The sequence below is a fragment of the Helianthus annuus genome, chromosome 14, assembly GCF_002127325.2.
Source record: "Helianthus annuus cultivar XRQ/B chromosome 14, HanXRQr2.0-SUNRISE, whole genome shotgun sequence".
Lineage (NCBI taxonomy): Eukaryota > Viridiplantae > Streptophyta > Magnoliopsida > Asterales > Asteraceae > Helianthus > Helianthus annuus.
This window is the reverse complement of record NC_035446.2, coordinates 16,771,581-16,788,545: the sequence shown is the minus strand read 5'-3', so window position 1 is coordinate 16,788,545 and position 16,965 is coordinate 16,771,581. Positions and strand designations below refer to the sequence as shown.

At 36.6% G+C, this 16,965-nt stretch overlaps 1 protein-coding gene and 1 long non-coding RNA gene across 2 annotated transcripts; both read left to right on the top strand.

Annotated features, from left to right (window-relative positions):
* Positions 1–1,672: 1,672 nt before the first annotated feature.
* LOC110908135 (ABC transporter B family member 13) lies at positions 1,673–12,447 on the top strand. Its single transcript, XM_022153042.2, has 10 exons — positions 1,673–1,688; positions 1,776–2,067; positions 3,837–3,891; positions 3,978–4,153; positions 5,047–5,247; positions 7,269–7,528; positions 8,116–8,429; positions 9,170–10,147; positions 10,429–10,670; positions 10,957–12,447. Exons 1-10 carry the CDS (start codon positions 1,684–1,686, stop codon positions 12,181–12,183), a joined length of 3,750 nt encoding a protein of 1,249 aa, XP_022008734.2. The 5' UTR covers positions 1,673–1,683; the 3' UTR covers positions 12,184–12,447.
* Positions 12,448–13,263: 816 nt separating this feature from the next.
* On the top strand, positions 13,264–16,761 carry LOC110908136. The gene is made up of 12 exons (XR_004879069.1): positions 13,264–13,528; positions 13,719–13,842; positions 14,067–14,145; positions 14,226–14,314; positions 14,404–14,457; positions 14,559–14,636; positions 14,738–14,797; positions 15,037–15,170; positions 15,240–15,319; positions 15,389–15,651; positions 16,020–16,103; positions 16,705–16,761. It is a non-coding gene; the product is annotated as an uncharacterized LOC110908136 (long non-coding RNA).
* The last annotated feature ends 204 nt before the right edge of the window (positions 16,762–16,965 follow it).

Genomic DNA, 16,965 nt, shown 5'->3' with positions numbered 1-16,965 from the left:
AAACAGATCAATTTCGACCAAAAGAACTAGCACACATGCTAAAGCCAAATGGGTTTGCATACCTTAGTTGTAAAAAGTTTGTTTTTAATGCCTTCAACTTACCAAAGCTTATAAAAAAAAGATTAATTTTTAATAAAAAAAATTTGATGTGGTACGAAAGCAAAATAAAAACGAGAATAATCTCAAAGAAGAAACTGATATAAACCCATTGTTATACATATTTGGAGGTCGAGGCAAACTTGAAAAACTGACATTGAACGTTTAATATGAAACTGATTTTCTAAATCACCCATGAATTACTCAAATCAAATATTTACATTTATTTTACATATAAAAGGATAATAAATCAAACATAGGAAAATTTCGATCACAGCGTCAATTTCAAAATTGGGCCCCAATATATTTTTTTTTCGAACAGTAATTGTAGGGGCCAAAGGACCCACTACCCCACAGGGCGAGACAAGCTCTTAAACCCTGCCTAATGCCCAACTCCATACTGAAATCCCAATATGTACACAGCAGAGTCGAACCTGTTACCTCCTCAGAGGAGAAGCCTTATGGAGAACTCCCCTGACCAACTGGGCTATACGATGTTGGCTGGGATCTGGCCCATCGAAACATTCAGATTCCAACTATGGGTTGCAAATTGTGTGGACAAGAGGTTGAAACTGCTGTACATTTGCTGGTGGGATGTAGTTTGGCCCAACAAGTTTGGGAGTTCGTGGCAGCTTGGTGTAGACTTCCATCGATCTTCTCCTTGGAATTAAAGGACCTGTTTTTGGTCCATAACAGGCTGCGTGGATCAGGCCAATGGCGTAAGGTGATCTTAACGGTTATCCACGTAGCCGTTTGGGTCTTATGGAGAACACGAAACGAGGCCCCAATATATGAATTCAAGTCCAGCGATCTGGACAAACCGCATATAACGGTTCACCACATGATCCGGCTTGTCGAAACCTTCTGTCCATTAGTTATGACACCCAGGGCCGTTCCAACGGTTACTTTTTTTGGTCTAGTAATAGCCCATAGCCTATAAATTGAAAAAGGGTTGTGATGGGAAGTGGAAACGATGATTGCGGCTGTATTCTAGGAGCTTTAGGCCGCTGAGTAATGATGATTAGGTCGATGGTTGTTGTTGTGCTGTAATAGCTGGAAATTAATGCGAAATAGGCTTTGAAACTGAGCCTTTTTCTTTTGCTAAATAATATTTTATTTACTTTGGGCTTCTTTTAACGAAAAACTAGTTTAGTTTTGAAATAAACGTATTTATTTGGGCCTAATACATATACTATATATAAAAAAAAATTTAAAAACTTGAAGACCTTTGTTTTTTAGTGGCCCTAGGCCTCTGCCTAGGTTGGCAAGTCTATGGAGCCAGCCCTAATGACACCATGACTTCAAACCAAGTCCATGTTATGCTATTTCTTAGTTAAAGCCTCTTTTCTACCCATCTGCTCTTGGATCAACTCCATAACATATTTAGCAACATAAATATTTATAACTTATTAGAAGTAGCCCCGGGTACCCTACCAAACCATCCTACAGGCATGTTGCTACTTAATCTTGGTATCCTTTCTTTAAGCCTCAGGGTATTTAAAGTTATAGTAAATGCTAAAACCGCTTTGTTAGTTGGCACCTAAAAGCTGCTTCATTTATTGGCGGGAAATTGATATCATCTTGTGCATGATGTAAGTGGGAGAAACTAACTTTGAGTCTTCATTTACTACCCTCTCTTTTTCTTCTTATTTTTGTTTGTTCAAACTGTACCCAACTAGTTTCACAATGAGAGAAGTTGAAATTATGGCAAACCAAGATTCTGGTGAAGTCCCAACTGCAAAAGCAGAAGAACAAGGCGATGATTCGAGTTTATCCAAGAAGAATGCGTCGTTTTCGGGCTTATTTTACGCAGCCGATAAATGGGATTTTTTGTTAATGTTGTTTGGGAGCATTGGAGCTTGTATTCATGGTGCTGCACTTCCGGTTTTCTTTGTTCTATTTGGTCGTATGATAGATTCTTTGGGTCATTTGTCTACACATCCTCATAGTTTATCTTCCCAAGTTTCTAAGGTAAAAACTAGTAAACAAATCGAATGAATTCTTCGTGTTCATTTATTAAGGAACAAGTCTGTTTATAAATTGTTCACGAGTCTGTTCATAAACTGTTCACGAACGTTTACCAGCCTAAACATATATACATTTAGTATTTTAAAATAATTTGTGTAAAGTAAAATAGGAGTAACATTTATCGTTAAAAAAATTAATATTTTGCAAACTGGATGTGCTCTTTTACTACTGTTCAGATCGGTTTAAAACTGAATGACCTCATTAGAATTAAAATTTTAAAAATACATGTAGTAATTTACTAATTTTAGTTTTTATATTTCCAATTTTCTTGGGTTATATAATTTTATAAAATATTAAGAAACATATATACCTTAATTTAATAAATATTGAAAAACTATGTTTTTATGTGTACCTTCAGCGTGCACAAACCATTATAATACTTTATGTTCTAGTACCTGGTTGGCTGGTTTCAATTGAACCAGAATATGAAGCCTTAAGTAATACACTTGACAAGTGTGTGATTCACAAGCTAATACTAAAAAACTAAAGGTATGATGGGGAATCGTTTAGCTGGATGTGATCAGTCATGTAGAAATTTATTTTTGTTTAAACTCTTTACTTTGAACCAGTCAACCACAATCCGTCACGTCACCCAGCCCTCCGCCCCCATACCAGGCAGAATATCCAAACCAGGCGGGCAACGCCATGCCCAACGCCGAGTCAGGGTGGTGTAGCCGGCGTTAAATCCCCTTCAATGCCACAACCCACGCCCCATAGCCACCAGTCTTAATTAGTAAATTCAATTTTAAAAGAAAAATAACAATTTTCTTTAAAGCTCCATCCGAGACTAAACTGACAAATAACTCAAACCACAGAGACTAAAATGGCATTTAACTCTTCTTTTTATTTTCTTTTGAATTTGGTATTACGATAATGTAGTAATTTACGAAATTTTAGTTTCTATATTTTCCAAAATTCTTGGGTAATATAATTAATAAAAATTAAATACTAAAATATTTATTTGGGCATCCTAACGGGTAATTTTAACAAACTAATAAATATACTTAATAGTGAAGGGTATTGGACCGAGTAGGGAATATGGTTTTACGATCTGGTATGAGACTGAGATTACTGACACCCATCTTATTGTCATCTATATATGAGTAGTTCTTTGTAGGGGTGTTCAGAATTTGATTCAGATTCGAAAAATTCGAAATTTGACTCAATTCAATTCGATTATTAAGAATTTAAATTCCATTCAATTCGAATTTGAGTCCAGTAAATCAAATCGAATTATAGTTTAAATCTGATTTGGAATTCAAATTCAAATTATACATATTTACTTATTATATTTATACACAACGCTTTATATAATTATGTTTATATAGCTTTAATTTGGGTTATAGTATAAATTAATCTATAGATTTAATCTAAGTCCTAAAATAGCTCAATTACAAGCCCATAGCGAGTTTACATATTTTGAATGAATTTGAATCAAAACGTATTTGAATTAATACAAATTTGATTGAATTTATCAGTTTTTAATCGAATTCGAATTCAAACAAAAAAATATTCGAAATTTTCGATTCGAGTAATTCAAAAATTCGTTATTCGATTCGATGAACACCCCTAGTTCCTAATAAGACTAGCCGGTTAGGTTATGTGTAATCTAGCAACGCCCCAGTCAGCATGGATGATTTTCGGGCGTAACCAACGTGACACACCACCCTAGTTTTATTGTCACACATTCTAACACAATTCATCATGTGCAGAATTCTTTGTACTTGATATATCTTGGACTTGTAGTTTTCATATCTTCATGGATCGGTAATTTTCTTCCTTTCGTTCATGGAAATAGTCAAAGTTTGACTTTTTCAGGTCAAAATTAATTCTCTAATTTTGGTGAATTGCAGGTGTGGCATGCTGGATGCAGACCGGTGAAAGGCAAACAGCACGTTTACGTTTCAAATATCTCCAATCTGTGTTGAGAAAAGATATTAAATTTTTCGACACAAAAGCTAAGGATCAAAATATACTTTTTCACATCTCTAGTGACGCAATTCTTGTACAAGATGCTATAGGCGACAAGGTATACAATCAACCTCTTAATATATCACGTGAAATAGCAACATACTTTCATTTTTACCGTTTATAGCAACCCCATACTCTTGATAGTGTTGCCACATGTCATATTCTCAATGGGTAACAGGAGAAAAGCCTTGGAAATCGTCATTGGCTTTGCCACGTGACATTTTATCCGTTTGTGTTGCCATGTGTCGTTACATGAGTGGATGTCGGGTCACCATATATTAAATTTTATAAAACTGATGTCGTCATTAAATAAAAATCGGTCAAATGGCTCTATAAATTTAAAAAATAGTCAAATGTCTATATATACCATAATTTTCCCAATATGGAATCCCTTTTAACTTGTAAGAACACTCTATCATTGTATCAAAGATCATCATCATACTCAGTAAATCCCACCAATAGCAAAGTAAAGGTAGGATCTGAGGAGGGTAAGATGTAGAAAGTCTTACCGCTGCTTCCAGTGAGACACCCGGCTCGATAGTAGTTTTGCATCAAACCTTGGACATAAGGTACATCACACTCAGCAAATGAGACAACTGTCGATTAGTGCATGTACCCTTTTGTTTTTCAGCTATCAACGCCACCACATGATACATGATTAACCGTCCTCAGCTTTTAACGTTATTTTCACCAAATTAGTAAAATAACGTTAAAATTAGTGCATTTTCACTCCCCCCCCCCCTAGCCCACACATATATACATTATATCATTGTATCAAACCACATGAAAATAATTAACCATAAACCTAATGATGTGTTACTTGTAACGGTAACAAAATGAAATTAGATTGCATAAGAAAATAAGTTACTTTGTACAAAACTGTAATATATGCAACATATGTTGCAATCTTCTCTGTTATAACAATAAGCTTTTGATTGCATAAAAATGCAGATAGGGCATGGTTTACGGTATCTTTCGCAGTTCTTTGTCGGGTTTGTGGTTGGATTTACGTCTGTTTGGCAACTCACACTTCTCACGTTGGCTATTGTTCCGCTCATAGCGTTTGCTGGTGGCGCTTATACGATGATCATGTCTACTTTATCGGAGAAAAGTGAGGCTGCGTATGCTGAATCGGGGAAGATTGCTGAGGAGGTAAAAGAAAAACTACATGTAAAACATACGGGTGTTTGAATGTGTGTTTTGAAAATATAGATGTAGAAGTAGAAGCCTCTTGAATTTAGGTTCTAAAAAGGGTAAATAATAAGTAATTTTATTGGGAAAAATAAGTCAATGGTCATTTTGATTCATGAGTTTTATAAGATAGTCAATGGTCATTTTGATTCATGAGTTTTATAAGATGGTCTTGACCTATTTTTCTTTAACAGAAATATTATTACGAGTAAACTGACAAAATGGTCTATAAGGTTTGATCATTTTTACCACTTTAGTACAAAACTCAAATCTTTTGAATTTGAGTCCCTGTGGTTCCAATTTTGTTGTCATTTTCATACAAAATCAAAACCTGGTCAGATTTTTCAGTTAACATCGAGTTTTTTGTCTTTTTCTTTTCTTTTAGTGAAGAGCAAAATGGTTTTTTACCGTTTTATTATAACAAATTAAAAAATCTGACCATTTTGCCCTTCATTAAAAGGGAGGAAAAGGACAAAAAAAAAAAACTGGATGCTAACTGAAAAATCTGACAAGATTTTGATTTTGGATGAAAATGTCAACAAAATTGAACAATAGGAACCCAGATTCAGAAGGTTTGAGTTTTGGACTAACGTGGCAAAAGTGATCAAACCTCAGGGACCATTTTGGCAGTTTACTCTATTATTTTTGAGTAAAATGGCAAAATGGTCCCTGAATTTAGAACACGTTTGCCACTTCAAAATGAAACTTTTTGTATCTGGGTCCCTGAGATTTCATTTTTGTTGTCATTTTCATCCAATTGGCAAAATGGGTTATAATTTTCTGTTAACTTCTTCCTTTTTTTAATCGTTTTCCTCATTTAAATGAAGGATATAATCATCATTTTATGACATATTATATATTAATTAAATGAGGAAGAAAACCCCAAAAATGGGGAGAAGTTAACGAAAAATTCTAACCCAGTTTACCAATTGGATGAAAATGGCTACAACAATGAAACCTTAGGGACCCAGATACAAAAGGTTTCATTTTTGAACTGAAGTGACAAAAGTGAGCTAAACTCAAGGACCATTTTGACATTTTACTCGTTATTTTTAGTTAAAAACTATTTCAGACAAACAGATTCTTTCGCATGGCACACCCTGTTGCGTCGAAAAAGCATATTTTGACCTGTCACATTAAATTTTAATATGAGGAATTTACGAAAATAGCCAAGAATCATGTTGACTTACCAAATTGGCCAACTCATGCGTCCTTGGAACGAGGCATCACAGATCCAAATGCACGAGATGCGTCTGAGATGAAGATGGGATGCGTCTGATATGAAGATGAGATGCGTCTGATATGAAGATGAGATGCGTCTGAAAGATGGGATGCGTCTTGGAGCAGAATGCGTCCTTCAAGCATGGGATGCGTCTTTGGAGCAAAACCCAATAAAAAATGGACACGTGGACACGGGATGCGTCCTTGGAGCGAGGCATCTTGCACCGGATGCGTCGGGCAAGTTTCCGGCGATGTTTTCCGGCGAGTTGCAGGTTTCCGCCATTTTTTCCGGCGCGAGAGCTGGCTTTGAAGTCATTTAAAAGCGGGAGCTAGCTTGTGAAGAAAGTAGTAATCATTGAAGATGTATGCCTTTATAAAAAACTGCAGACCCAAAAAAAGGTTGCAAGCCTCAAGTATTGAAATGCCACTTGTCCATTTTCTATTTGGTTTCAGTGACACTCTGCAAAAAGACGCATCAAGTACTTGAGGCGTGTGTATATGGACGCTTCAAGTGACTATTTTCCTAATTGGTGTGGGTAAATGGCTATTTTCGTAATTTCCTTTTTTAATATTGAGTAGGGAAATGGATCTGCTAGGCCAGGTGGGAATCTGTTACCCAAGAGACACTTGTCAACTACTTACTATCTTTCATTATATATGTTTGCCTATACAATACATTACAATTGGTTCTATGTTGATCACACCTGAGTCTACATATGCTTGAATACTAATGAAATGTTTTGTCTATATGGATTTTTCAGAATATATCGCAAATTCGTACCGTATATTCATTCGTGGGCGAGAACAAAGCAATCGATTTGTACTCTAGATCGCTTCAAAATGCACTTAAATTAGCGAGAAAAAGCGGATTTGCAAAAGGAATCGGTATTGGCTTCACATACGCACTCTTGTTTTGCGCCTGGGCGTTACTACTTTGGTACGCGGGCATACTCGTCCAACACCATCACACAAATGGTGGCAAAGCATTTACAACAATCATCAATGTCATCTTCAGCGGATTGTAAGTTCAATTCTTCAGCGGACCTATTGGAGGTCGATAAAAGTGTATTTTTAATGCATACAACATCCCTATATTATATATTTTATATATACATTATTCTAATCACCACAGAAAAAAAATTAAAAAATTATTGGAAGGCTTGAAAAAGTTTAATGTATAAAAAATTATTGGAAGGCTTTAGTAGAGAACTAGTCACTAAAGACATGTGGTTTTGTCGTGTAGTTTAATGTATAAAACAATCTTAGGGCTAATTGGCAACTTCTGAAAATGTTGAACCAGTAAGAGGTCTAAACCATTAAGTGTTGAACCAGTAAGAGGTCTGAACCATTAAGAACCAGTATAATACTTAACCGTTAAGGGGCAAATGTCCAACCAATTCAGATTAGAGGTCTTGACCATTCAGACTTAGTATAATGCTTAATCATTCAGAGACAAATGTCTGAACCATTCAGACATCTGCTTACGAAACAAATAGTTTGAACCATTAAGAGCTGAACTAATGAGAGGTCTGAATTATTAAGAGCCTCATTAAGAAGAGCTAAACAAACAGCCCCTTAGTCACTAAAGACATTCATGTTGTTTTGTAGTGCTCTTGGACAGGCTGCACCGAACCTTGCAGCCGTCGCTAAAGGTAAGGCTGCTGCAGGAAACATTGTAAGCATGATCAAGGAGGATGTTGACACTTCTAGAAAGTCAAAGACAGGGATGGCTTTCTCAAAAGTTAATGGAAATATTGAATTTAGAGATGTTTGTTTTGCTTATCCATCTCGGCCAAATACAGTTCTTGATGATTTGAGTTTTTCTGTTGGTGCGGGGAAAAGAATCGCGATTGTTGGTCCAAGTGGTTCGGGAAAAAGCACCATCATTTCGTTGATTCAAAGGTTCTACGAACCGACCTCAGGTATCAAACACGATCCTATATCATTCGTGTCACATTGCTTCATTAACTAGTACAAATATGCTCATTAGCTGTTCCGTCGCAAGCAGAGTGGTCGCAAAAAGTTCGTCGCTAATTTGGTTTGCAACCATTTTTTAACCATAATTGTTTGTTGCAGATTCTAGCGACTGGGTCAACCCGTTTTTTATACGGGTCAACCTGAACCCAACCCGTTTTTAATACGGGTCAACCCGAACCTGACCCGTTTTTTAAATGGGTTGTGTTAGTCGACCCAAACGTGTTTTTTCGTGTCGGGTTCGGGTCGGGTTGACGGGTCGTGTCGAGAATTGCCGCCCTTATTTGCAACGGGTTCTTGTGACAACCTAGTTTGCAAGTTGCGCGCGTAATTATTTTGCTTTGGTCGCTTATTTTAGGGCCGTTCTTAATCAGTTGCAAGTTTGTGACTAATTTGCGCTTTTATGACTGATTTGACCACTGTTTGCGACTGGAACAGCTTTACTAATTTTCGTCGATCTTATTGACCGACACCTTTTATGAACAAACTTACCACCCAACTTTTGAGACGAATTTGCGAAGGAAACTATGCATTTTAATTTGTTGTTCGTCACTCATTTAGGACGTTTAGTTGTTGCTAATTTGGCAACCATCTTAGCTGGTCATTCCTTTGCGACCATTTTATTTTTATTACCAATACCCAATATTATATATTGATATCTAAAGTGGTGTTTTTTACATGTTCTAAGGGCAAATATTGTTGGATGGCCATGATATCAAGAATCTACAGTTAAATTGGTTAAGAGGGCTCATGGGCCTGGTTAGTCAAGAACCAGCATTATTTGCAACAACTATATCAGAAAACATTCTCTATGGTAAACCGAATGCCGATATGAACCACATAATCCAAGTCTCCAAAGCTGCAAATGCGGATTCGTTCATTCAACAATTACCCGACGGTTATCAAACCCAAGTCGGAGAAGGTGGGACTCAGCTATCCGGAGGTCAAAAACAAAGAATCGCTATCGCACGAGCCACACTTAGAAATCCCAAGATTTTACTTCTAGACGAGGCTACAAGTGCACTAGATTCCGAATCAGAACTCATTGTCCAACAGTCGCTAAACACGGTCATGTCAAACCGGACCACAATCATCGTCGCACACAGATTATCAACTATTAGAGACGTTGACACGATTATTGTTTTGAAAAACGGTCAAGTGGTCGAAAAGGGTACCCATTCGGATTTGGTCGCTAAAGGCGGAGAGTATGCAAATCTAGTAAATCTACAATCATCAGAACCCACAAGTACAAAAGTTCAAACCAGTGTTACACAACATTCATACTATCACAACTTTGACTCCTTGACCACGAAAACGGTCAACCCAGATGGCGAAAACGAATCTTTATCTAGTTCAACCAAGCACACCCCGTCGATTTGGGACCTTGTTAAGTTAAACAAACCCGAGTGGCCTTATGCAGTTATGGGATCTTTAGGTGCAATTCTGGCCGGGATGCAAGCTCCTCTATTTGCTCTTGGGATTACTTACATTTTGACATCTTTTTATTCCGGTCAAAATTCTAAAATCAAAGAGGATGTAGAGCGTGCATCGTTTATATTCGTTGCAGCTGGGGTTGTTACTATCCCTATATATATGTTGCAACATTATTTCTACACGTTAATGGGCGAACGCCTCACTACCCGAGTCCGTTTATCCATGTTTTCAGGTTCGTTTTTGTTAGTATGTATACGTCGCAAAAACGTTCGTCTTTGTGACCGCTTTGGTATTGCAACCAAAATTCTTGCAATCTAAAATTTAAGTTGTCGCTAACTTGCAACTATTGTGGTTTTAGTCTCATGTTAGTCGCTTTACGGCTGTTTAATTCGGTCGCTAAACTCGTAAACTTTTTTATCTGTAGCGGATCTTACTAACGCCTTCTAAGCGTAACTTGGTTTGTTTTTTTTTTTTTTGGTTCCTTAAATCAAATTTGGTTCTCTTTTTGGGCAGCTATACTTACAAATGAAGTCGGTTGGTTCGATAAGGATGAAAACTCGACAGGTTCACTTATGTCGAAACTGGCCGCCGATGCTACTTTAGTCAGAAGCGCGTTGGCGGATCGGTTATCGACAATCGTACAAAACATATCACTCACAGTGACTGCATTTGTGATATCTTTTGTATTGAGCTGGAGGATAGCATTAGTCATTGTTTCTACATTTCCCCTTCTAATTGGAGCTTCAATAACTGAGGTTAGACCTTCTGTGTCCTTTACAACCCCTTTGTCTAGTAGTTTGACTTTTGAAGTCAAACATTCGACATTCGAGTTCTAAATTGGTATGGATTTTTTTACATATTTTGTCCCCATTTCTTACTGATTTGTAGAGCCTTTCTTCTAGAGTAATGGGTCAATAAATTTGTTGTCAAAGTTTCTATGAATTCATATCTATTTTGAAAGTCAAACTTAGCTAACTGGACCTAAAAGTCAAAAATGCCTTTCAATAAGCTAGTGTTAATTTTATCTGTAAATTTTTGCAGCAACTCTTTTTGAAGGGATTTGGTGGAGATTACACAACATCATACTCCCGGGCTACGTCGATGGCTCGTGAAGCCATCGCTAACATCCGAACCATTGCTGCATTTGGTGCTGAAGAAAGATTATCAAGTCAATTCGCCACAGAACTCAACCTGCCGGGAAAACAAGCCCGTATTCGTGGCCACATATCGGGTTTCGGTTATGGTTTTTCACAACTCCTCGCCTTCAGTTCATACGCGCTCGGTCTTTGGTATGCTTCGGTATTGATCAAACATAGAACTTCCAATTTTGGTGACATTATTAAAGCCTTCATGGTTCTAATCATCACCGCGTTGTCAATAGCCGAAACACTCGCTCTCGCACCCGACATTGTGAAGGGAACACAAGCACTCGGGTCGGTTTTCGAGATCTTGAACCGAAAATCAGCCATAAATCCTGACCAACCGGATTCGTTGTCGGTAAATCGTATCAAAGGGGATGTAGAATTTAGAAATGTGATTTTCGCATACCCCACAAGGCCGGATGTATACGTCTTAAATGGTTTGAATTTGAAAATAATGGCGGGAAACAGTATGGCGATAGTCGGGCCAAGCGGGTCAGGTAAAAGTACAGTTATCGGGCTAGTATCGAGATTTTATGACCCTGTATCGGGGTCTGTATTCATCGACGATTTAGACATTAAAAGGTTGAATTTAAAGTCGTTAAGGCGAAGAATCGGGTTAGTACAACAAGAGCCATCATTATTCTCGACAACGATATACGATAATATAAAATATGGAAACGAAGAGGCTTCGGAGATAGAGATCATAAATGCGGCAAAGCTTGCGAATGCTCACGAATTTATATCCCGAATGCCCGAAAGTTACAAGACGGAAGTGGGTAATAACGGGGTGCAATTATCGGGTGGGCAAAAGCAAAGGGTTGCCATAGCTAGAGCCGTGTTAAAAGATCCTTCGATTCTTCTTTTAGATGAAGCAACAAGTGCTCTTGATACAGCCTCAGAGAGGCTGGTTCAAGAAGCACTTGATAAGTTAATGGAGGGAAGAACCACCATTCTAGTGGCACACCGATTGTCGACAATACGTAATGCTGACAGTATTGCGGTGTTGCAAAACGGAAAGGTCGTTGAGTGCGGGACCCACGACACGTTGGTTGGCATGCATGGGAGTGTGTATTCACATTTGGTTAGTCTTCAGCAAGAGAGAAGCATACAAGCTGAGAGTATATAGAGATTGTGCTACATGGGTATATAGATTTTTTAGTAAACCGGATGGTTTCAGGCCAATGACGGGCCGGTTTGCTAGTTGACCTCTTTATGTATAAATATATTTTTTAAAGGTATGCATAGTTTAAATAGGTTCGGATCAATATCGGGTTAATCCTCTCACACGTTTAATTAAACGGGTTGGTTTCGGCTAATGAGGGATTTATGAGTTAACCTCTTTATGTATGAAGATATTTTTAAAGGATTAAGATGTGACAACTTAAAACTATTCATATATTTTGTTTCAATATAAATAAATGTTAAAATAAAAGATGGAGGTAGGGTAACATATTTTGGGCTTAGTTTTTTTATAAATATTTTTTGGATTGGTATTTTGGAAAGAGTAATAATAAAAATAAAAATAAAACTAAAGTTTTTAGGTAATACACGTGTTCAAGAATCTTTTTATCACGTCACATTATAATGTTAGTTCGAATAAAAAATAGTGATTACGAGGAATAATACAAGTATACAAGTGACAAGTGTAAATATTCATTTAATAGTTCATTAAGGGTAAAATAGTCATTTAATAAGAGTTTTTAATGAAAAAGGGGAAATATGTAATATATATGGGTTAGAGAGGGGAAATATGTAATTGTTTTTTTTTTATTTGGGGAAATACGTAATAAACCAGCTTAGGAGGGGGAAATATGTAAAAATCTCTTTTTTTTAATTCCAGATTGTTTCAGGCAAAGCCCGGTTAGGCCTAAAGTTCCAGTACCTAAATTTGTTTTTTTTTTCATATTATATAATCTATACTCTTTAATAAGCATATAGGAAGGGCAAGAATGGTCATTTGCTATTGTACAACCATTTTAAACACATTATACAACCCTTAAAGCATAAATGTGTTGAAAACTTCTTTTAACATCATCTGGAATCCCGCTCATCTCCTTTGGGCGGCCAAAGTTTTTCATTTAACTTTTGAAATCCCGCTCAATCTCATTTGGGCGGCCAAAGCATCATTTTAGTGCCTTTTCATTTGGAGAGAGAGAGAGAAACTGAGAACCAGAAAGAGAGAGAAAGTGCAGGAGAAAGAAAGAAAGATGGTTCCCGGCTAGCCCTATGAATTGAAGATTTGGATTAAACCCTAAACGAAACACGGCAATTTATGTAAAGCCTAGCGATTGATTTCTGTCATTCTAATTAGGTTACCACATCACGAAATCATTATCAGCCTCCTCTCTTTCTAACTGCGTTTGATTCCTTTCAAAACCCTAGCTGTGTTCGATTCCTCTCTGCTATTCATCGACCCAGATCTGGAATTTTAATTCACATCCATCAGTTTTTTGCTTAATTCGCATATATAGGTATTCTTTTTCACCATTAGTTCTATTTTATGCTTTATATTTGGGGTTATGAAACACTACGACATCAATTTTGGTTTCTAGGGTTCGTGGTTGATTATGTTATGCAAATGGATTAGTCTTCAGGTTCGGATTTAGATTACTTATTCAAACTGTTGGTGATTGGGAAGGAGAATCTCTAGAGAAGGTAGAGGTGGCAAAGGAAACTAGGGTTCCGGTGAATATCAAAGCCGAGTAAGGTCATTACAGCTTGAATTGTGGCATATTATTGGTCCGTGTGGGCTTTCCTGGTGACATCTTGCGCTCCAAACCTGTTGGTAGGCTTTTTTTCCAGATTTGTATCTTTGTTATTTCTTATTATTTGCAACTACATTTGTTGTAATCTAGAATGTTATATATAGTCCACTTTTTATTAATGTATTATGAATTTACATCGAGATAGTTGGTAAACTGGCAACAAGCTGTGCCGCTACCCCTTTTTGAAAGTATATATATACCATTTGCAGGCTAACAAATTAGCAATCTTGTATTGGCCTTTTAGGTCTGCAGTACCAGAGTACATGAAAACTGAATGGCGTATGGTTGCTCTCTATATTGTGGTTTTGTTCGTGTCTTGGTAGGTATGCTATGTGCTATTTTATGTTTTAAGTTTGCTACGTATTTACATTCAGATCTGAGGTGTTTGTTTTATCCACAAAAGCATGCTGCTGTGCTGCTGCATTTCATATGATAGGAGTCCTAGCATGAGCCGAAATTGAAGGAGATTGCTAATTTGTTAGCCTGCAAATGGTATATATATACTTTCACAACAAGTTACCTAAAAAACATTGTATCGGAGTGCATTTTAATCATATACTTCAGTGCCACTGTTCTTGTAGGTATCTAAAAATGCTTTTTTGTTTACCGACGGTCGCCTCGAGTACATGGAACTGGTATGTCTTTTTTCCTGGTAAATATTACTTCGATTTTGCTTGGTTTTATTCTAATATCTGTGTAAATTGGGAAAAACGTCTTAAACGCCCTTATCCTGTAGGAAAATGCTTTGTTATCCTCTCGGTTCTCCCTCAGACTTTCAGCTACTGTCGAGAAAGGTTTCATTAGAGCAGAGACTGTGAGTTTGTTATGTTGGATGATAAGCCAAATACGTTTTAAGAGTAAATCTTTTTTTTGTTGGTTGATTCTATAATTATGTTTTTTTATGAATAATATCAGATGGCATATAACGATTTTGTTGCTGATGGTTCATCGTCAGCTGCAAGGGAGAAAGGACTTGTAAGTTGATTTTCTAATCTAAATCTCTGTAGCTTTGCTTTTGATGTTTTCTGTTAAAAGTAATGTGCTCATGAAGCTTTAATTCTTTAATGTTTTTGGTTATATGAGAACTAGCCAATAATCATAACCACTAAAAGGAAACAGGTCTCAAATAAATAACAAATCATGTTCATTGGTTCGAATTACATAAAGTAATTTTTTTGTCCATATTCTTTTTTTTGGTTATATGAATTAATCAGATTCAGAATAGGCTTTAAATGGGTCGAATGAGTCATACTTGTTCATATTATTGACACACATGTGGATCATCTTGAGGATGTTGTTACTAAACTTGAGACTGAGCTTGATTCTGTAGAAGTTGATTTGGATAAAGGTAATTCTAAAACTCGAATCTTGAGATCAAAGTTTTGGTTTTTTTTTAATATATGTTTACAAATTTTAGGTGGCTTTTCTTTAAAGAGACAATTGTTGGATGACAGAAGATTTCCAAAAATGCATCTAGAATTGCAACGCCTTCTGCAGGTAGTTTCCGACACCTTTTAAGCATGGAAAAATAACACAGTATAGTGAAAAAAAGGTTGGCGTTTGTAGGTGATTGCACACGGGGAACAAGTGTTCCCGGGGGTGAAAGAAAAGTGTTCCGTAAAAGATTGGTTTGGAAATGAAGACATCATCACTTGAAGAGTTGATTGGTCGACTCAGACGACTAAAGGAGAATGTTGGATTCATAAGCAATCGTGTGACAGCTGTCCAAGCGGGTCTCGACAGCTGGCAGGCTGAACAAATCAACAGAAAACTATACTGCCTGTCTTTCCTCTCCATCATATTCCTTCCTCTATCCATCATCACAGGAGGTAAGTCCATAAAAAGTTATTTAATCTCATGATCAACTGAAAGTTACTGGAAGTGTTAAAATGAAATGACAGTGTTTGGGATGAATGTGGTAGGCATCCCTTGGACACAACAAAGAGACCCGAAGCTCAAAAATGGTTTTAGAAACGTGATGTTGGTTTGTGTGGGGACATTGATTCTTGTGCTTTTATGCTTCTTGTTCCCGTTTTTGTATGGCCGAATAAGTGGTTGGAGAAAACAAAGAGCTTTAAAAAGAAATTGGTCTAGCTCAAGTTAGGAGATTACTCGGCGTTTAAATGAAGATGACACAGAGTAAATCTATTTATGATGCGTGTGTTTATGCGTAAACTTTTGTTTGATGTTGTTACAGAGGGAGAAGAATCACTTAAAATGGTCGGCGGGACCTTGATCAAGTTGCTGGGCGAATTGTTGTTGCTGTTTGATTCCAGTTAGGGTTGGCAATTTTGACCCAAACTAATATATTTGGGTCATTTTGAGTCTGTAAAGATTTTATTAGTTTTCTATCTCATTAACTACTGATGATGTTGTTATTAATTACATTAATCAAATGCTTCTTCGTTGTATTCCTGTTCTTGATCCACTGCTGAGTAATTTTGAACCATTTGTTTGTCAGTTGCTTCAGTTAGTTATAAGGTTTTTTAAGTGATCTGCAGTTGGTTGGTGTAACTGTGTTAGTTAACCTAATTTTACATACATTCTCAGATCCAATATATATATTTTTTACAGTCTGTTAATAATTGGTTTACAGTTAATTTTCATGTACATGTTGAGAAATTCTCTTGTGATCTAAGTTATAGAATTCGGCTACTGTATAACTTATTTAATTTTGATCTAAAATACAGCTAGCATTAATTTTTTAAGTGATCTGCAGTTGGTTGGTGTAACTGTGGTAACTGTGTTAGTTAAGTTAGTTTCACATACATTCTCAGATCCAATGTATTTATTTACTGTCAGTTAATTTTTGGTTTACGGTTTTGTTTCTCTTGTTGTATGATATTGTTTTAGTGATTTATATGAATTGGTTTGATTTGTAGTGATCCTACGCGGCAAAAAAATGGGGCTAACGTTCATGAAACTCTTTAGTCGGCCGTGTCACACCCCAACCAATGGCGGAAACATCGGGATGAGACGAAGTGTGAAGATTGCTCGAGACATCATAACGCTATTTGTGACAATAATTTAATAATCCAAATTTCATTTCCAAAATAAATTGTCAAAACATTACAAGAAAAGCAAATAACAACATTGTTCAACATAACATAAACAAAATTGATACAACACTTTAAACCTAAACG